Raw genomic sequence first — 21816 nt, 5'->3', positions numbered from 1 at the left:
AAAGTAATAAAGTTACATTATAAATTGTCAATATTAATATCTAAAATAAATATCATCTCTATTATATTGTGAATGTACGTAATGTGTTGCAATAGCTAATTTAACATTCTTAAATCAATGTTGGTATAGAAACAAAACTTGATTTAGCCATATAGTTGAAAAATAATGAAGCATGATAAATATGGACTATATAGTTTTTATTGTGTGTCTTTCTATGTTGTGATGTTATACTATTGCTTCAGAAAAGGGAGAAGGTTTGGTACCATTAAAACGTTTAATCCCGCTGTAAATGTTTGCACCTGTCCTAAGTCAGGAATCTGATGTACAGTGGTTGTCCTTTGTTTATGTAGTTATACGTGGTTCTTGTTTTTATTTAGATTAGACCGTTGGTTTTCCCGTTTGAATGGTTTTACACTAGTAATTTTTTGGGGCCCTCTATAGCTTGCTGTTCGGTGTGAGCCAAGGCTCTATGTTGAAGGCTGTACCTTGACCTATAATGGTTATAGGAAGATGTGGTGTGAGTGCCAATGAGACACCTCTCCATACAAATTGTTCACTTTTATAAATTGTGACTTGGATGGAGAGTTGTCTCATTGGCACTCATATCACATCTTACTATATCAATATATATCTATATATATAGGTATGGTGCTCATGAAGTTGGAAGACAGTGTAGACTATTCACAAAGCATCTCCCAGACCTGTTTACCCACCATGATGTCTATCAGTAGAATTATCAGTAGTTTAGCAATGTTGTCACTTATACTCTTGATGAGTGGCACAAAGCGGCACAAACCATCTAGGGGGGGGTTTGAGGGCATGCCCCCCTCCAAGAAAATTTTGAAAAATTAGATGCAATTTCCTGCATTCTGACGGTATCTGCAGTCTTATTCAGATATTTTTGCAACAAAGATTATAACCTAAAATTTGCATGATTTGACAAAAAGTTGAGCTAAAGTTTGGAATAAGTCAATACCTGCAAATCTGGTATTCACTGTGTAATTTCATTAATTATTTAATTTTGTCAAATGCTTGTACAACACATTAAAAATACAACACCTCAAAATAATAAACTCAATAGGGACTAGATTTCAATACTTATGACTAGAAATTTAATTGCCATTGAATGACTATAAATATTATTAAGTTACTTTCAATACAAAGTTGCCAATAGTTTAAGAGTTAAACAGGGTACTATGTAGATCGTATTTAATTCACAGTTCAGAGTTCGCAGGATCTTTGTTCGGTTCGTTTTTTTCTAACGCAAGAAAAAAATGTTCACAATGTGCACTACTGTAGGGAATTTTAATAATTCATATTCATAATCCAATTGCTGGTATCCTGATTATTGTTGTCCATAAAATATACTTGATCCCTACCATTTTGTGCTTTAAAGATAGGCTATTCCCAGTCAAAAAAGCGCCTTTAAGACACCGATCACTGTAAACGGAAGTAACCATGATTTTTTTTCTGGATTGTTAGAAAATCCATACTTTTTCATGACGAATATGTATTGAGTTATTTTATTAAAAAATCTGTGTAAAATACAGACAATTCGTACAAGTAAACACCTCTGATATATAATGCCAGTCAACATTTTGTATTTTCAAATAAGTTGACAAAATTGTAAAAAGTTCTGGACTATACAATAAATAACTAATTTTCTTCACAAAACTATATCTCTATGAAAATCTAATTGCAAGTTTGTATGATAGAATCGATCCTTATCTCTATGAAAACCTAATTGCAAGTTTCTATGATAGAATCAATCCTTACTGGCATCAGACTGGCAGCAGCTTGCTTCTTCTCTTCATACTTCAATGTCTGAAACATTATCAGTTTATATTTAAAGGTTAAATAATGATTATTGGAAATGATATGAATAAGAAGAAGAATTTGGTATGTCCTTCATTGAAACTAACAATCAAAATACAGCTTTATCCTAATAATATCTAACTTAATAATATAAATATGACAGAGTTGACAAATATTCTGTTTAGTGGTTAACATGGATTTGTTATTAATACTTGTTTTAATGCTTCAACTAATGAATTATAAAGTTCAATTAGATACTTTTGTTAAAGCAGAACATGATAATTTTTTTAATTGTTAAAGTAGGTCAAGTGAAATGTTTCATTCATCATGTTCATTATAACTTGTGTGGTTGCTGTCTCATTACTGTTGCTAAAGAGATGACCAGTTTTGGTGTTGAATAATTCTTTTTAAAATAAGTACCTTGCAAGGTTTAAACAAACATTTCAATGTTTAAACAAAAAAATGTGGACACTTATCGAATTTGCTTTAATTATTTCTCAAAACAACCATGTACAAAAATTACCACAATAATAAATATACCTCTAGCAGTGAGTCCATGTAGAGGAGTTTGGCTTTATTATTATCATCATCAATGACATTGTTAATCTGTCCAAACAGCCATTGGTAATACCTGGGGAAAATAAATTTATATTAATATTTGTTACAATGAATAAACACAAGGTAAAACATTAAATGCTAATTAACCACTTAAATTAACGTGACAGAACTCTAAAAAGAATTTTATATTCTACATTATTCGATAATATCATATTTATATACAGAGTATGTCTAAATATTAAGTATAAATAACATGAATGTCAAGACATGTTAATAACTAACACATGTAACAGTAAGCTCTTTATAATGATGTGTTGAGGTTTGTGTAAATGTTAATTAACCTGTGTCCATCGTGTCCCATAATTCCTCCAACAAGTCCAATACAAATAGCCACATCCTGTTTCAACTCTCTGCTAGCTCTAAAGAAAAAATCATAACCTTGCTATTAATTTGTAGAATAAACACTATTTTTATTTAATTAAAATTTTGATCCTCTCTACTTGCACTATGCCTAAAAGATCCATACTAGTAGAATCTTGTTTATCATGTTAATTAACAAATGTATATACATATATGTTTGCTACCAACCTGACTATAAAACTCAGATATTTTGTGATGTATATAATCCTGATAACTCACATGGCATATCTTGACATAGATTTGCTTTGTCTTGATTACTGTGTACAATTTTCAATGTCGAAATTCTGAGTCAAATACAAAAAGGTTAGAAAAGTTGCCCATAAATTACTACTGTTCAATAATCTTTGGATACAATGCTTTCCATAGTGTAGCAGTCAAAATACAGAAAAGGATTGAATACAACATTTTAGTTCAACTCTACAAAAACTTACCTTTCAAAATAAACATGTTGCAGAGAACTGAGGATATCATCTGCTACCTTTGAAGCAGCCTAAAACAACAAGATAATACAAATAAACATATAACTGTCAGTTTTCTAATGACTACCATTTTCCCAATTATTTCATTGTTTATGGTGATGGAATGATAAATACACCCAATCCAGACAAAAATTTAGATGATTTCACCTTCTTTTATCTAAAGTTCAAATTATTAGTTTGTTTATGATTTTGAGAATTCTTTATTAAGAAACCAATTGCTTAACATCCAACGACCATGATCACGAGTCCGCTTAAATTTTCAGCAAAATTTGCAATAGGTTCTATAGGCAAGGGAATGATGTTTTTTTTGCATTCTGTTTGCAATATATACAATTTTCTCTGTGTCTGGATATACACAGTAATATTCTATATGTCATTATGTATTATATAAATTCACCTTGAATGCTTGATGCCCTTTTGTGTTTTTAGATAATCTTTTTACTGTAATATTCTATATGTATATATATAAATTCACCTTGATGCCCTCTTGTGTTTTTTAGATAATCTTTTTAACTGTAATATTCTGTATGACTATATAAATTCACCTTGATGCCCTCTTGTGTTTTAAGATAATCTTTTTACTGTAATATTCTGTATGACTATGTATATATAAATTCACCTTGATGCCCTCTTGTGTTTTAAGATAATCTTTTTACTGTAATATTCTGTATGACTATGTATATATAAATTCACCTTGATGCCCTCTTGTGTTTTAAGATAATCTTTTTACTGTAATATTCTGTATGACTATGTATATATAAATTCACCTTGATGCCCTCTTGTGTTTTAAGATAATCTTTTTACTGTAATATTCTATATTTATTGCTATTTTGTACATTTTTCCTTTGATCTTTTTTTGTGATAATTTTCATATCATGCTACTTGCTTGAGATTGAAAATTATTGCTAGAAACTAAGCATGCATATGGTGTTGCTAACGTAAATGACAACGTCGTCATAGGTAAAATAGGGATAAAAAGATTATCATTGTTCATCTCACTCTATTGCCTTTCTGAGAAAATCAATCTCGTTGAGATGATCACCGATAATCTATAAGCATATATAAATTCACCTTGATGCCCTCTTGTGTTTTAAGATAATCTTTTAACTGTTTTGCTGATGATAATCTTCTCTCTTTGTCAGAATCCCGACTAACTCTTCTAATGTACTTTGACAATCTTGATTCATCATTGAAACTTTTGCTTGGTTCTACTAAAACAAAGATGCATGATTTAAAATTTGATATGAAGAATGAATAAGCATAAATTTACTTCATGTGTACTTATTGGACAAAAACATCCACTTTTAAACAGAAATGTCAGTATGCTATTTTAAAAGTAATTTTACTTTTTGTATGGTACATGTAGTTAACATGATCCGTCAAAATAATCACCCTAAATCCTGGTCAGTTATTGTAAATCTCAAGGGAGTGTCTACACAACCCGGCATAACAGTAGCCAAATTTGCATTCAAAGGCTATGCCTACCCACTTCTGGTTTTATAACTTAATCATCTGATCGGAATGGTCAGTTAAATGAACATTCAGACCACACAACCTATACTGTCTATACACAGCCTGACAACTTAATATTGTATTATTCTTTCCACGATGCAAGAGGACAAACACATTTTGGCAGAATAATTTTAACAAACATTTTCACCACAAAAACATTTTATTTTAATTTCTTTTTATAGTTTACTTACAATGAACTTTCACTTTCACTTTCAGTTGCTATTATTAACGTTACTTACCATTGTAACATTTATAAATTTTTACAACCCGATTTTGTACTTCAGCATGATTTAATGTAATGTTTTAATCCTGATGACGGTGCCCTAGGCCCTGAAACATGTCGATCAATAAATTTCTGCAGCAGTCCCTAAAGTGTTGTTGTTATAAGACTTTCTACAAATTATGATTATTACGTACAACAATCAGTGCAAATTATTATTATAAACAATTAATCTCCGAAACAAGCCATTAGCTTTAAAATCTGTCCATGCATTTTCATGAAGTTCTAGAATTTATATCATATAATTATCTGAGTAAATTATTAACCTTTTAAAAAAAAAATTAAAGGGACAGAACAAATCTAGGGCGAATGGACTTTATTGACAAAAAAACTCAGGGCAAACAAATTCAGGGTGAACGGGCTCAGGGTGAACAGACCTAGGGCAAACATGTTATCAGAGCAAAATCACCCATTACCCACAGCCTACAAAAATTATTACATGTGACCGATTAGACTACTCATCCTGGTCTGTGCAGGGTTACCGAAACACTGTCTAATGTATCTTAAACTGTTCTTTAATTCAGGATGTATGGGATATTGGACACTTTTATATGACCAGGTTGAAAACTGTACAAGTTTTATTGGTAAAAATATACAATGTTTTTGCCATGTCAATTTTTATTGACCTGGGACTGGGACTTATGCAATTGTGGTAAACTTGTAAACAGTATAGATTTGATTTGAGAAATAAGAGAACTGAAGTATTAGTACCACTCTTTTTAGTGTCTTGCTTTGACTGAGTTGACGCCACAGTTAATGCAGAAGACTGGAATTCGGTCTTCCCTCTGCTTGAACTTCTGTTAGCTGAGGAAGAAAACCTGCCACTTCCTACATCTTCTCTTCGGGAACTTGGTTTGGAGACTCCATTTTTTACCCCATTTATTTTCATTTGTGGTTTAATGTCAATCTTTTTGTCCAAAGTTTTGGACTTTTCATAGATTTTTGGGGATTCTACTTTCTCAATCCTTGTTGAAGTTGATCTGCTACTTGCGTTTTCGTTCAAATTACTACCCGACTTTTCCTTTGTAACATCGGCTCCGCCATCCGATACATCTTGCTTATCAGGTGGTTTACCCTTAGAGCCTACTGATTTTTCACTCATTACATAGAAAAATTTAATAAATGTTCATTTCGTAACAGAATTGTGATCCAACGAACTGAAATTACTCGTCCATCTCTGTGCTAAATTTAACGTTGATGTCCCGCACTTAATGAATAATAAAATATTGTAAATTGATTTAGTAAAAGAATTGAACTAGAAATCCCACAAATCGTTTGCTTTCTTTTTAAAGTTCACAACTGATAAAAAATAATAAATTTATTTTAATCATTTCTATTTAGTGCAGGACAGTGACATGGCGACCATCGGAGAATCAGTCGCGGTCTTGCACGTGAAAGATGCAAAATTAGAAGATGTAGTCGAATCGTTTGAACCAACACACATAACAGTTACATACAATACAAAATACATATCAGTTGTCGAGGTAATTACTGTTGTTCTGTTTCTAAAGGCTGACATTATGTTGTTTATAGGCGTATGGGGTTACACCTGCCGTTACGGTACCATTTCTAGTCACTTCGGCACCCGGTTAAATCGTCAACGGTATAGCCAATTCGGCACCTAGTATGTATGCAAATAACCTTCACAATTACTTAAATAAACATATAAGTAATATTTATAACACAACGCAGTATCTCTATAATTATTCATCATTCTTTTGATTACATGAATCAAGATATGTTTCTTACTATTTTATTTATAAATCAATAGTGTGTCCGCTGTTAGAATATGCAACCTGTCTGGTCATCGTACCTTAAAAAAGACATGTTTTAGATTTTAAGCATTGGCTACTATTTTGATATTTTAACCAAGTTTTCTTTTTTTTTTAACATCATAAACTCCCTTTGTAAATTACACCCATGTAAGCATCTATTATGTAGGTAATTTTATTGTCACTGGCATGAATAAGAAACACACATAATCGTCACATGTAAATAAGATAAGCATATGATAATAAACAAGTTAAAAAGCAATATCTGTATATATAACTTTAAAAGACACAACAAAACCAAAAAGTACATATAATAACAAACATACACATAATGTGCTGTACATAGTTGTAAAGAAAAAGAAAAAAAAATTTATCCACAAAATTACCCTCATATATACTCTAATATCATTAGAGGTGTTCCTGTCTATAGGAAGCTTATACAAAGAAGAAGAAGACATCCCCAAACTGGAACATACCTGCCAACTTTTGAAAGTGCCCATGGGGGTTTTAGTGCACGAAAACAATTTCAAAGGTTACAATACTTTGCGACGACTATTTTGCGCATGCTGTTTTGTGGTCTAAAAAAAGTGTCATATTTGTAAGATGAGCTTACATGACTTTTTCTTAAGTTTATTTGCATGATTCTAGTTATGATATATCAGTAGAAAAGATGAACATGTGGCTGCAAAACCAGGAATTAATTTCATGTGTAAGGATATTAAATAATTGTTGACTTTTCCAAATTAAAATTATGCACAAAGAAGGACCTTTATCAGGTTGGGAACAACACTTAGTGGTAACCCCTCAATGTAAGGACATTAAAAACCACTTTTTAATTAAAAATGAGCACATGTTTATATCATTTGAAGAAACTCTTCCCAAAGAACTATACATCTTATGATCTATCTGGTATTATATGGTCAACACATGTCCAAGAATTTTGATATGTTCTTGGCCTTATATCTTCTTTATTTTTCAAAATAATTGGACCCTTCATTTAGAAAAGTTGTTCTAAATATAAAGTCAGAATTTCTCATTTTTAAGTAAAAAATCTACATTTAATGATTTTTCTATTTTATTTTTTACAAAAGTAAAAAGCCCCCTTTACTAAGGGAAGTCTCTCATTTAAGAGATTCCTCATGTGGGGGGTTTTGTTTTGTCCATGTGAAAAAATAAAGAATAGTACATTGTACTTAAAATAATTTGGTAATTTAATTGAATACATAAATTTATAATATTTGTTACAGCAAGTGTAATATCAATAAATTAGTGAATAAACTACTATTTATTATCTCTATGGTAGTACTGCATCATTAAAGTTTGTCAATCAGTCATGCTTTTATTCTTATTCTGTGTAAGAACCTCCTTGCAGGTGAAAAATCATTTGCCATGTTTACGATTTTAACAAACAGAGGAATACAACACAAGTTCAAAATCTAGGATGTTAGAATATTCTTGAGAGAAAACTTTTTTGATTGGCTGATTAATTTGATCATGAGAAACATAGAATTTGATTGGCTGAACACAATTGTATTACATTGGACACAGTTCAAAATCGGGAACAATCATATTTTTCGTGTAGATTTTTCACAAAATCGTGTTTTAGAGTGTTTTTCACAATCACGATCGTGCAATCGTGACAAAGGGTCAAAATCGTGAAGTACACGCCTAAATCGTGAAAGTTGGCAGGTATGCTGGAATCAGTACAAAGATGGGCCAAAAAACTGGTAAAAAATATATATCATCTTAATTATGAAGACAGACTACGTTCATTGGGTTTGCCAACCTTGGAATATCATAGGGATAGGAATGATATGATACAAGTCTACAAAGTGTTGCATAGTATAGATGACATCAACTGGATGAGCCTATTTACTTTAGCACCATCTAATAAAACAAGAGGTCACTCAGAAAAACTTTTTTGAAAAACAGTGTAAGACGATACACAGACTAAATACTTTTTCAATCATTTTGTCAATTAGAGTAGTGGATCAGTGGAATAACCTGTCAGATTTAAGGTGACTTCCGATACTAAGGGAGATAACAACATTTTACTGATGTAAAACTGGTTCCCGTTTAAAAATTTAGGATATATCGCCTGTATATCTAGGTCACGGTAACAGTTCCGATGTCGTCTGTTGTCAACGTGTGTAAACAACTTCCAAGTTACAGCTCATCGCTCAGAAGAAAGGAAGGTTTATCATAAAGGATAAATGCATGCGTTCTTTAAAAATAAAGAATATGAATAGCTTCAGCCTGAAAGTTCACACAGTCTTAAATGATTCTCAACTTATAATATCATATGATATAAGTTTTTGAGAGTTGGAGAAATTCGGCGTCCGATCACAGACAGTGATGTTTCGTTTGACGGAACCTGGAAAGAAGGTCGACGGCTACCTCTGATGATCACCTAGCGCAGAATATGTTCGTTAAGATGCAAAACTGTCCCCTGCGGATACTGTCTGTGAACGGAAATACGACCTTCAAGGCTTGGACCAGGAGGTGGAGGCCGTGGAGCATTTTGTCCATACCATATCGTTGTAGCTGCAGTGCATGTTACCTGCATATAATGTGTGACAGTGTAGAAACGAGGGGGAAAATGGGACTGGTGGATTTGTTATCAATTCAAAAGCTGGACATGGTAAGAGAGTTCAATTTTCTCTTTATTATATATTCTCTTTAGACTTTACACATTTTACTGGTTGGAGAAGGTGTATGGTTTCATGTCTTGAATAAATGAACCTGCCCCACACCTCTCTTTTTCTTTCTTTAATTCCCCTCTATTATGGTCTGGGGTTTATGTGGTTTGAGGGTAAAAAGCTTTATTTTGAGGGGAAGTGCTGCCCAAATTTTTTATGAAGCTGGACTTAGTAATTTTTCTGGAATTTTGCCCCTGGAAGTTATTTATCATTTTTGCAATGTACACAAAGACATCTATACATAAGGGGCTTTTTAGTTTTGCATCCAAAAGGAGAGGATTATTTTGTAAATACTTATTTGGTAGCAATTATATAACCATAAATAAAATTAGAATTGAAAAAGTAAACAATTGCAGTCACAATGATTCATTCACAAAAATAATGTTTTACAAACTCAAAATATTAGTTTTCTTTATTTTATAATCAGAATTTTCATATTAAGTCATCTTTTGCATGTGATCAGAGACCAAGTGGTCGGAAACCTTACATATTTAGTCATTTAGAATGATGTGTAGAATGCAGGATAATGCATGAAGGCAAAAAAAGAAAATTAAGAAGGGGGCACCCACCCTCATTCCACATTATTAGAAATAAATGTGAGTCTGTGATCTATAAGAATAAAGGTAAACATGAATTCACAATCATATTATATAAATATAAATTGAAAAAATCAATTGTATATTCCAAATAAAATTATGAACTCAAGTCTACATAGTTTATAGTTTATCTAATTAACCAATACATGTGCAGACTGACATTTCATATCATATTTTTCAGGAATGATACATGCAGGAATTTGTGCCACACATTTCAACAATTTCCTTAATGGATTGAATGTACTGTCTGTGAATTCATCAGCCATACTTAAAGAAAAAGGAGAATTAAACTGGAAAGAAAATATTTGCAGTTGCAAAAGAATCCTGTAAATAAATTCAAAAGAAGAAACAGTTTTAAACATGGTTAATTTAATGAATAATTGGAAGGTAATTAAACCTTTAGTCATATAATTCATAAATTTTCCTAAGTAGATATAAAGTATAATGAGGACCATAATTATATTCATATTTGCACTTAAGCAGTCATAAAAATGAATTAACAGATCTTGGTAATAATTTCAAGTTTAGGGTCAATATTTCAAATCAATTTTGTGGTAAAGCATTGTTATATATACTTGAAGACTTTCATGTATAGAACTTGACAGAATTTGTTTCAACAAAAATATTGAACTAGAATTAGTTACATATGTATAATTTATTAAATGAAATCTATATTAATGTATAATTTCAACAAATTTAATGAAACCTATTTGGTTTTGAAAGCCTTTATACATATTATTATTACAAATTTCATTGTTAACAGCCTGAGTTTCCAGTTAATTTTAAATGTAATATGTTTTAGCTATAGTATTTGAACACTGCATGCACTTTCATTTATATATATTTGTTATCACTTTTTTTCATTAGGTTGAAGCTAGTTATGTTGCAGAATTGCAAATGTTTGGTACTGGTTGAAACTATGAAAGTAATACAGGTAAATTTCAAGAATTTATACTTTAACTTTATTAATAGAAAAGATATTACCAAATGTCAAGGTGAAAGTGGACATTGTAGATTCTAAACACCCATGTGAAAGCAACAGTCTTCTATGGTGAGAGGATGCCATACTTAGCAATGCTCTTGTTATTATATGGAATATGGCTTTTTTTATCATTATTTTCACTATTTTGATATTGAACAACCAACATTGATAAAAAGTAATATAAAACTCTCACTTTTTATGAATCATATATTATCTGATTATATTAATTTACTTATTTATTTTTTGTTATATTTGTTATCAATTGTAGGTCTCATGGTCATCATTTAACAGCAGGTTATTAGCAGCAGTTTTGTAGAAAAATGAAGAATGACTGTCAATGGTAAATACATACATTTTAGGATAATTACATGTAGTTACCTTTGAAAAAAAACTTAGGTTCCATTTGAGACTTTTTAATCTGATAATGGTGTTTTGCAGGCATTTATAACATTTCTTTTTGGACAATATATTTAGTAGACTCAACTATAAAATGTAGGATCATGTAAACTTGTACACAGATGTCACTGACCTACATTTTCCACTTCACTGACTTTGGTTACATTAAACATCCAATTTCATATACAACAAATGTATATCTCAGCAACTAAAAGGTGTCAGATCATGCAAACTTACATATACTCTCAGAGTCTCAGTTAGTAACTTAGCTTCCAGACAAAAGAAGGTCACAGTGATCCACATTTTACACTATTGATTTGTACTTTATTTTATAATTTAAATACAAAGTATATTATCAAGACTGCCACTGGTTCTTATGTGCCACAATTCTGACAATGAAGATAACTATGTGATGTAGATAACTTATGTTTATTTCAAACTTGGTCACATGCTGTATATATGTAAATTTTTACCAAAAAGAACAGTTCAACTGTTTTGATTTAAGGTACACATATATGGTAAAGGTCACACCTATTAAATATACATGTATACCTTGAATTTATTTGCATTGGACCCTATAATGCTCCCTATATCATTTATATTGTCAATTATTGCATTCCAAATTGCCATTGTTCACAAAACAAAAACCACTAAAAAGGATGGCCATCATATGCAAAAGCAATATAAAATGCATACCCATCAGCTGACCTAATTATTGCAATCACTTCAAAAACCTGGCCATATATCATATTATAAAACTCTTAATGAGTACCTTTGTTAGTCAGGTATAATATAATCTTTTTAAATTGATGTTGTAATGCATGATTGGATTAATTTTGCACTCACTGAAATATTATATAGATTTAGTAGTTTATTAGTATATATTACACCTTTTCATTACAAATAAATAAATTAAACTTTCAGGTAAATGCAGCAACAGAATGTTCCCCTGGAAAATTTACGTAGAAAATTTGGGAAAGTATGAATAAGAAATTAGAGAGGCAAACAGATAACCAGAAAACAAAGATTTTGAAAGAAAATAATTGCCACTAATAGTAATATGCTATATCTGACTGGGAGCAACATGTACTATTCAATATGGAAGGATTGATAATTTTGACTGAGAACACAGTGAACTCTAATAATGCTATGACTATCAATAAGTACTTGACTGAATCAGAGGAGTAAACTATTTACACATTTGTAAATATAACAGTTATATGTTTGCTTGATTATTGAGGCATTCAAAATAAAGAAAGTTGAAAAACCTTTGAAAAAGTTATAATTTCATCATTTTTTGGTTATGTTAAGTATGACAACTGAAATATATAATGTATTATCATTATGCTTCATCAAACTTAAATCATTAATTGTGGAAAAGGTGACAAAGTCTTTTTTAATCCATTTACTTGCATGACTGTTACCTATGAATCGATAATTTAAAAAAAAATATATTTGGTGATTTTCGCTAACTTCTGAGTAATTCATTTTGCTCATTTAAGACCACAGTAATGCTAATATAAGCTGCATTACAATGTATCATAATATTTGTTTACATTTACATAGAAGCCATGTGTTGTTGGTCTGAAATCATGGTATTTGATCTGCCATTGTCTGTTAGGTTGTTAATCTTGCACATCAGAACAATGCAAAAACTTGAATTTTCCAACTTCATGTCCTGTTGCCATGGTAACCGTTGTTCATAGAAACCAAAAAATTGTTCTCATTTGATTGCCTTGTGAAACTGTATTATTCTGTGTTAGTTTAACAAAGGATATGACAACATATGTCACACTTTGATCACCGATGATGAAAGATATACAAAAAACTGCTGTTGATCACTGTTTCGTTAGGGGTCACAAAAACATTTTTCGTGCAAAAAATAGTCTGGTGACCCATATTTTTTTTAATTTCTTTTTAAAGCTCATTGTTATGACCATCTTATGTCAAATTTAAAAAAATATTCATTGGACCATTTTTTTGGAAATTTAAGAAAAATAGAAATTTTTAACAAAATCTGTGGTTTTTTTTGTGGAGCAGTGTTGATGAAATTAGAGACGAAATCAATGAAAATGAATAAAACTGCCATTATTTGTGTTTTATTTACATTTTAAATAATAATTTTGTAATAAATGAAGAACAAACCCTTCAAAATACTTTCAAAGGCTTGAAAAAAATCCAGAGTTTCTACATCAGGTATGTTTTTATGCATACACGTGATGTACCAACTTTGGTGACCGTTACCATGGAAACGAGTCTGGTGACATACTATTTTTAACTCAAATTTTCATAGAGGCCATTGCATAGTATATGTATGCAAATTTTAAGAAAAATTCAATGGTGAAAAAAAATTTGCTATATCTGTAGGGATCCACCTTAACTGTGATGGCAAAGACTTTGAATAATTTTAAGTCGGCATTAAATGGTGAAAATTGGAACTCGTATAAGTTCATATGTTCGTGTTAAGTATTCAGCTGCGCACAATTCAAATAAGTTTTTTTAATACATTTGTAAGTCTAATATATATAAATATATTATTATGAGACAATAAATCGCATTATGACAATCCAAGAAGAGGGGGTCAGTAGAAGCCGTTGGCTTATGAAAGGACCCGACGATAAAGTAATAAAGGTATAGTCCGCAAGCCCAAAGGCAAAGCTTTGAAAGATCAAGCCAATGCTGTAGGACTTGTGGTTAAGCATGAAGACTCTGCAACATACATGTACATGATGTAGAAGACTCCTTTCATCACTAGGAGCACAAACATGAGTTTTGACTTATGTTTAAAGAAACGCATTTAGCACAATCTACATGTATTTAGCACACTGCATCTGCACAGATTTAATGTGAGCATTTGCCTGCCCAGTTCCCCAGCACTAACTAAGTAAATTCCAGAAAGTAAACCTTACTAAAGCATGAATAAATATAATGCAATAAAACCAGTGATGATTCCAGGTGTTTTCAAATGGGCCCCTTATGAATCAAATTGGGATTTTTTTATGCAAAAAATCTAAGACGAAAAAAACATCATTTTTCTGTAAGAACCATTGAGAATGATAAAATGTATATTAAGTTTCACCTGTACACTGTGTAAGAAGTTGTAACATTTTGAATAATACGGGCTACTGATTATGATATATATATGATTACAAGATCACTTGACAATTATTGGATTGAGACCAGGGAAGTTGTTACATGAAGATCATTGCACATGATGCACCAGCTTGCATCTTGGCTATGGTAACTTGGGCTATTTACAAAAACATATATATACATATATATCAGCTAACATAAACCACTGAAAAAAAATCATCCATTGGTATTTTTTTCAACAACAGGTCATATTTATGAATTTACCTTGATTCAAATGGATTTCAAATTGAACTGGCCAATTGTCGATTTCAGAAAAGCAATTACAAAAGTTTATATATTTAAGATATTTTTGTGATTTTTGCTTGCTGTTTAACATGTAGAAGGTTGCCATAGTTTTACTTAAGATGTCACCCTAAGAAACAGGAAAGTAAAGCATTAAACCATTGCATATTTTGATATAATTTGGATCATCTTAACAGCTTTTGAAACAGTTCCATATTGTTGACATCGTATTTCATGAATGAATGTTAAAATTTATGTCTTTTGAGGAAATAGAGCCTTACAAAACATAAAATACTTTCATTTACAAATCAAGTTTTCATCATATTATATAACCAGATCGGCGCCCATTAACATTTATTCATCAATGTTACAATGTATATCAAAATTTTTATTTTACTCTTTGCCGTTGTCTGCTTTACTACACCCTTTTTGACAAACAGCATCCTTTTATCGTCCTGCTGGGCAATCTGCTTTTACAAGATCAAATACTCCAGTAAAACTTTTATCAATTGAATCCTGCTGCTAAAATTGTTTACCGCATGTTGACATAATTTTATAGTTGTTAATAAAATGCGATCGTTGCCAGCATTCTTATCCTGATTTTCAAACATTTTGACGACAAACTATGAAAAATTATAATTGCCTAAATCAGTGACGGAATTATCAATTTTTATTTAATTTTTCCTGAATTGGGAATTGGTATTCACATAATTTCTTTTGGGCCAGCCAACCGATTTAAGGGTCACTTAATTGCCCTAAATTTTATAGTGGAATCTTCCCTGAAAACATACAACCACATTTACTCACCTAGCATAATTTCTGTTCATTTGTCATCTTTCTTACAGACTGAAACACAGAAGACAGTGAAAAGTTGGTCAGTAAGAAGAGGACAAGAAATAACCAGTCCTACAGTATGGAATGAAAAAGAAGGATTTCTTACTGTTATAGATAAAAAGGTAAATCGAGAGGTTAAAGATCAAACTCCAAATAACAAGAAACTATGAAGATCGTGTCGAGTTCCATGTCAATGTAAATTGTATATTTATAAAATTAATACGTGTTGAATGCATCAGTGGCGGATCTAGAAATTTTCATCAGAGGGGCCCACTGACTGCCTAAAAGGGGGGGGGGGGGGGGATTCCGTCATGCTTCAGTGATTCCCTATATAACCAACAAAAAATTTTCTGAAAAAGGAGGGGGAGCCCGGGCCCCCTGCCCCCCCCCCCCCCTCAATCCGCCTCTGTGCATATTATTGAATGTCTCTTTGAATTTCAAAATTTAATCTGGGATTTTATAGACATTATATCTATTCCTGTACAGCTGTCTGAATGACTTTTTTTTTCTTTCTAACTATAGTTTGCCTCAACCAAATGCTATGAAACTTATACATAATACTTATTACCACTTAATACAGATAAAGATTAAAATCGGGTGGCTTCACTTTTACCATTCTTGAGTTATGCCCCTTGATAAACATAAAAATTGTTGAATTTTTTGTTTCCGTTTTCTAACTTTAGTTTGCCTCAATCAAATGTCATGAGACTTATACACAATGATTATTACCACAAACCTAAGATCAAGTACAAATTTGGGTAGCGTCCCTTTTTCTGTTCTTCGGTTATGTCCCTTTATATCTTCATATGATATGCAAGTGGGGATATCATGGACACATTCCCTATTTATTTAAATATAGATCTTTGAACTTCAAGGTATATTGTTAGTAAATTACATCTGGCTGCTATCTTGTTTGATATGTAACCCCTTTTGCATGTACGGAGTGCTCTTTAAAATGATATGTCTCAGTTCAATAAGTTAACATTCTTTTCAAATCTTATATTTTTTGTTGTGGTAATTGTTGATCAGATTTTTGTCGAGCCTGCAACTTTTGTTGCAGAAAGCTCGACATAGGGATAGTGATCCGGCGGCGGCGTTAGCTAACTTCTTAAAAGCTTTATATTTTAGAAGGTAGAAGACCTGGATGCTTCATACTTTGTATATAGATGCCTCATGTTACAAACTTTCCGTCAGTCACATGTCCAATGTCCTTGACCTCATTTTCATGGTTCAGTGACTACTTGAAAAAAAAGTTAAGATTTTTTGTAATGTTAAATTCTCTCTTATTATAAGTAATTGGATAACTATATTTGGTATGTGCGTACCTTGCAAGGTCCTCATGCCCGTCAGACAGTTTTCACTTGACCTCAACCTCATTTCATGGATCAGTGAACAAGGTTAAGTTTTGGTGGTCAAGTCCATATCTCAGATACTATAAGCAATAGGGCTAGTATATTCAACGTATGGAAGGACTGTAAGGTGTACATATCCAACTGGCAGGTGTCATCTGACCTTGACCTCATTTTCATGGTTCAGTGGTTATAGTTAAGTTTTTGTGTTTTGGTCTGTTTCTCTTACACTTTATGCAATAGGTCTACTATATTTGACGTATGGAATGCTTGTAAGGTGTACATGTCTAGCGGGCTGATGTCATTTGACCTTGACCTCATTTTCATGGTTCAGTGGTTATAGTTAAGTTTTTGTGTTTTGGTCTGTTTTTCTTATACTTTATGCAATAGGTCTACTATATTTGTTGTATGGAATGATTGTAAGGTGTATATGTCTAGCGGGCAGATGTCATTTGACCTTGACCTCATTTTTATGGTTCAGTGGTTATAGTTAGGTTTTTGAGTTTTGGTCTTTTTATCTAATATTATATGCCAAAGGTCAACTATATTTGGTGTATGGAAATATTTTATGATGTATAGGTCAGTCCCGCACATTTTATTTGACCATGACCTCAATTTCACGGTTCATTGCACAGTGTTCAGGTTTTGTGTTTTGGTCTATTTTTCTTTAACTATAATTAATAGGTCAACTATATTCAATGTGTGGTAGCATTGTTAGCTGTACATGTCTGCCTGGCATGGTTCATCTGACCTTGACCTCATGGTTCATTGGTCTTTGTTTAGCTTTCTTGGTTAATGTTAATTTTATGTGACAGTTGTAATAAAGCTTTATATTTAGGACTATCAACATAGTATCAATGATTAGTAAAGAGACATTTCAGTGTGTGCACTCTTGTATATTATAGGGTTATTGCATGAATATTGGGGAATATTGTCCCGAGTAGAATTTTATATTGCACGAGCTTGCGAGTGCAATATATGTTCTACGAGGGACAATATTCCCCAATATTCATGCAACAACCCTTTTATTGTATAGCAATATAATATTTGAAAGTAAAAATTTGTTTAAACTAAGATTTTGTCGTTGATGACATCATGAATTTTGAAATGTATTGCACTAGTGCAATATTGGAATTTATTGCATGCTAACTTTTGGTTACTTTCTGTGGGAAATATTATATTGCTATGCAATAATAACAAATATTAAATTACAATGTACTTTTAAATATGCAAATAACTTCTAGCTTTGTATATATAGAGATAAAAAAAACTTTAGTTTATTGTTGGGTGGTAGCTTTATTAGTTAAAATCAACAGAGACGAGTCCCATTAGTATAGAAAGTCCTTGGTTTAATTAGCAATATAGTTGCCATTACAACAAATGTCACACTTCAGAGTATTAATCCATGTGCATTGTTTTATAGGAAGTGAGATTGTGGACAAAAGATGAAGTAAACTTTGAAAAATGTAAAAAGAAACATGTGAGTATTACTTATCTATGTTGTACAAACATTAGTCTTGTTCCTATATATATATATATATGTCTGGAAGTTTCTCATTTGTAATCTGCCAATGAACAACTTTGACAATGTTTAACAAGGTTTGGTAAGAAAATTAAAGAAAATAAATTAACAGTTACCATAAAATGGTTAAATTTTCATGTTGAAGAGAGTCTCATTAAAACATAAGAAAGTCTGATGTTAAAATAAAGGTTGTCAGGTAATCTCAAACAGGTATTTTATTTAGCCCATTTATTAGGATGATTTAGTGCTGTTTTATTGATGAAAATGAAGAAACACCTGATGCATAATATTATATTGTTGAAAAAGTCTGAAATTGTATCCCTGCTGTTGATCATGTTACTAGTATTTCTCATTCTGTATTATTATATATGCTTGGAATATTTGCCACTGGACAGTAAGCAACCAACAATCAACTATAAATGTTACTAAAAGTAGTCTGACAACAGTTTCAATTTTTGCCTAAAGAAAGAAACATCAATTATACACTGTAGTTAGCTGATCATTACCGGTAAACAGAAATGATTATGATATAAGTTTGTTGTCTTATATAGCAACAGTACATGATTTTATTTTCAGTTTCCACACAACATCCACCAGATACTGTCAGTAAAAGGGTATGAACCTGTTGTCGTGTGTGACAATGGAGCTGTCAATGTTCTGTCAAAGATAAAGGATTCCAATGGTACTCTAGAAGATGGGGATTTAATTCTGAAATGTCAGGCATTCCTGATCAAAGACAGAATGGTTGTTCTCTGTTTAGTGCAGAAACAGGTAAATTACACATCTATATATATATAGAAGAATGTCTTGATTAAACAGGTAAATCATTGTAAATCAGGTATTCAAAGTATTTCTAATTTTTGTGAGGTAATGATTTAATAAGTAAGTGTGGCTATATTTGTCCCCCATTATTATGTCTGTATTTGAAGTTGAAAATTGTTTCTTTTTGTTGTATACACATGTGAGAAAGTGATATAGAAACATTTTACTCATGCTATATTGGCATAGAATAAGAGCTTTTGGTCAAATTTTACGACATCTTCTAAATTTCAACCACAATTACCCATAAGCTAAGGAACGCAATAGCACCTGTCTCAACAAATGAAACATTTAAACAAGAATATATAAAAATAACATGAGACCAACTTGTCAATAGTTTAAAAAGAGGAATAATAACATAGCTATAGCTTTGAATAGACAAACAACAGTCTAAAAAACACATCACAGAAAAGGCTAAGTCAATCAAGGGTTGTTGTCACTTTGACACATTCCCCATTTCCTTTCTCAATTTTATAACAAACATGAAATTAAAAAATATTCTTGTTATTTGTTCAGCATATTTTTCTTAAAACAAAACTGACTCTGATCCTGATGGTATATTTTCAGAATAAAAGTTTACAGATGATTACACATACTTTCTCAGACGATGATGGTACCTGGTCATGTGACACCAGTGACGTAGATTGTCAGGTAGATGTACCTGTATGTACCTGTCACATGAGGCAGTTTGGTAATGAAATCAGATGTCATGTTTTATGTAAGTATTATGTGTATTGGACAAATACAAAGATAAGTAGAGGTGGTATAATTACAGACATATTTCTACCAGATTCCAAATTTAAAGGATGTAGAAGTTATCAACTTTAAGTCAGTGTATGGCCTTTGACAATGTGCCAAACTTATACTACAGAGCAAGTTAAACAAATGCCCTGACATGGTTATATCAGGAATCATGATTACTGAAAGGGAAGTAACTTACAGTGCCTGAATACATAAGTATTACTGTAAAGATGTTACCCTCAATGTTTGAATTTATTGGTCTTGATTCTTTATTTTCGTTTTAAAACTTTTAAAGTTTATTGTCAGGACTAATTCCATATAAGTTTTTTTTTATTGACTCATTTAGACATACAAAGAATGAAAGGGAAAACTACATTTTCGTTGGTAAAATCAAATTCACTTTGGGGCATAAAAATTGTTCAAGTTAGAACTACAACTTTTGTCAGTACACATATTAGACAAACAAATTTACACACAATATGTAGTGTTCTACTCACAAATGTCATATGGCATCCTAGGAAACAAGGAGTATCGAAATTATTTTTAAACCCCCGCTTTGAAAAAAAGGGGGATATACTGTTTTACCTCTGTCTGTCCTTCCGTCAGTCTGTCAGTCCGTCAGTCTGTCAGTCAGTCCGTCCGTCCAATGAATATTTTTCGTCACATTTTTCTCAGGAACTACACTACCAGGATTTCTGAAATTTGGTTTCAGGCTTGATATAAGTCAGCTATACTGTGTGATGCGTTTTCAGATTCATCACTCGACAACTTCCTGTTTACCGAACACTTGTATCATTTTTACACCTGATAGCCAAGTTGAAAATTTTTCGTCACATTTTTCTCAGGAACTGCACTACCAGAATTTCTGATATTTGGTTTCAGACTTGATATAAGTCAGCTATACCGTGTGATGCGTTTTCAGATTCATCACTCAACAACTTCCTGTTTACCGAACACTTACCATTTTATTTCGTCGCATTTTTCTCAGGAATTATAATTCCAGGATTTCTGAAATTTGGTTTCAGGATTTATATAAGTCAGTTATACCGTGTGATGCATTTTCAGATTCATCACTCGACAACTTCCTGTTTACCGAACACTACTATCATTTTACACATGATGGCCAAGTTGAAAATTTTCGTCGCATTTTTCTCAGGAACTACAATGCCAGGGTTTCTGAAATTTGGTTTCAGGGTTTATATAAGTCAGCTATACTGTGTGATGCGTTTTCAGATTCATCACTCGGCAGCTTCCTGTTTACCGAACACTTACATATTTTTACACTATTAACATTATCCACTTGCGGTGGGGGTATCATCAGTGAGCAGTAGCTCACAGTTACACTTGTTTGTTATTTGAGATTATTGCATCACATCCGTAATACTAACTTAAAGAAAATCAGTTTGAATGGCATCACTTACCCAGAAATCGAGCATCACATTACCATGAAAGGCCATAATATGACTATTATATGTATACCGTATATATATTTTCAGATTCCAGTGGTGACCTTCATAGTTCAAACATTTCACCTTTAACTAATAGTATCAGAAGTCAGAAATTATGTCATTTGAATTGTTTGCAGAAGTCTGTTTCCATGGTGATACTGAATTCAACACATATTGCTATTGCTGGAATCAAACAAGGCAACCACAGTAAGAAATCAC

General features: G+C 31.8%; 2 protein-coding genes and 1 long non-coding RNA gene across 5 annotated transcripts in view; 2 read left to right on the top strand and 1 right to left on the bottom strand.

The window, feature by feature from the left end:
* LOC139487419 (serine/threonine-protein kinase SMG1-like) overlaps positions 1 to 6270 on the bottom strand; it is a 156601-nt gene extending 150331 nt beyond the window's left edge. Inside the window, exons 1-6 of one of the 3 annotated variants that reach the window (XM_071272179.1) lie at positions 5776 to 6270; positions 4344 to 4480; positions 3225 to 3283; positions 2715 to 2792; positions 2356 to 2446; positions 1777 to 1824 (exon numbers count right to left, since the gene is read on the bottom strand). In XM_071272179.1, coding sequence (XP_071128280.1) covers positions 1777 to 1824; positions 2356 to 2446; positions 2715 to 2792; positions 3225 to 3283; positions 4344 to 4480; positions 5776 to 6166 — 804 coding nt within the window. In that variant the 5' untranslated portion in view covers positions 6167 to 6270. Of the gene's footprint in view, positions 1 to 1776; positions 1825 to 2355; positions 2447 to 2714; positions 2793 to 3224; positions 3284 to 3817; positions 3858 to 4343; positions 4484 to 5775 lie in introns of those variants that run through there. The other 2 variants (XM_071272177.1, XM_071272180.1) reach the window with 2 other exon arrangements.
* Positions 6271 to 6390: 120 nt separating this feature from the next.
* The window catches only part of LOC139487421 (nucleolar protein 11-like), a 31160-nt gene continuing 15734 nt past the window's right edge, over positions 6391 to 21816 (top strand). The window contains exons 1-6 of the mRNA XM_071272184.1: positions 6391 to 6548; positions 15730 to 15840; positions 18491 to 18547; positions 19166 to 19360; positions 19976 to 20126; positions 21646 to 21804. Coding sequence (XP_071128285.1) covers positions 6420 to 6548; positions 15730 to 15840; positions 18491 to 18547; positions 19166 to 19360; positions 19976 to 20126; positions 21646 to 21804 — 802 coding nt within the window. The 5' untranslated portion in view covers positions 6391 to 6419. The remainder of the gene's footprint in view (positions 6549 to 15729; positions 15841 to 18490; positions 18548 to 19165; positions 19361 to 19975; positions 20127 to 21645; positions 21805 to 21816) is intronic.
* On the top strand, positions 10378 to 12561 carry LOC139487424 (uncharacterized). Its single transcript, XR_011655822.1, has 4 exons — positions 10378 to 10518; positions 10999 to 11065; positions 11382 to 11453; positions 12434 to 12561. It is a non-coding gene; the product is annotated as an uncharacterized lncRNA (long non-coding RNA).

This window comes from Mytilus edulis, chromosome 9, assembly GCF_963676685.1.
Source record: "Mytilus edulis chromosome 9, xbMytEdul2.2, whole genome shotgun sequence".
NCBI lineage: Eukaryota > Metazoa > Mollusca > Bivalvia > Mytilida > Mytilidae > Mytilus > Mytilus edulis.
Note: the sequence above shows the minus strand (reverse complement) of the source record. Positions and strands in the feature narration are given on the sequence as shown.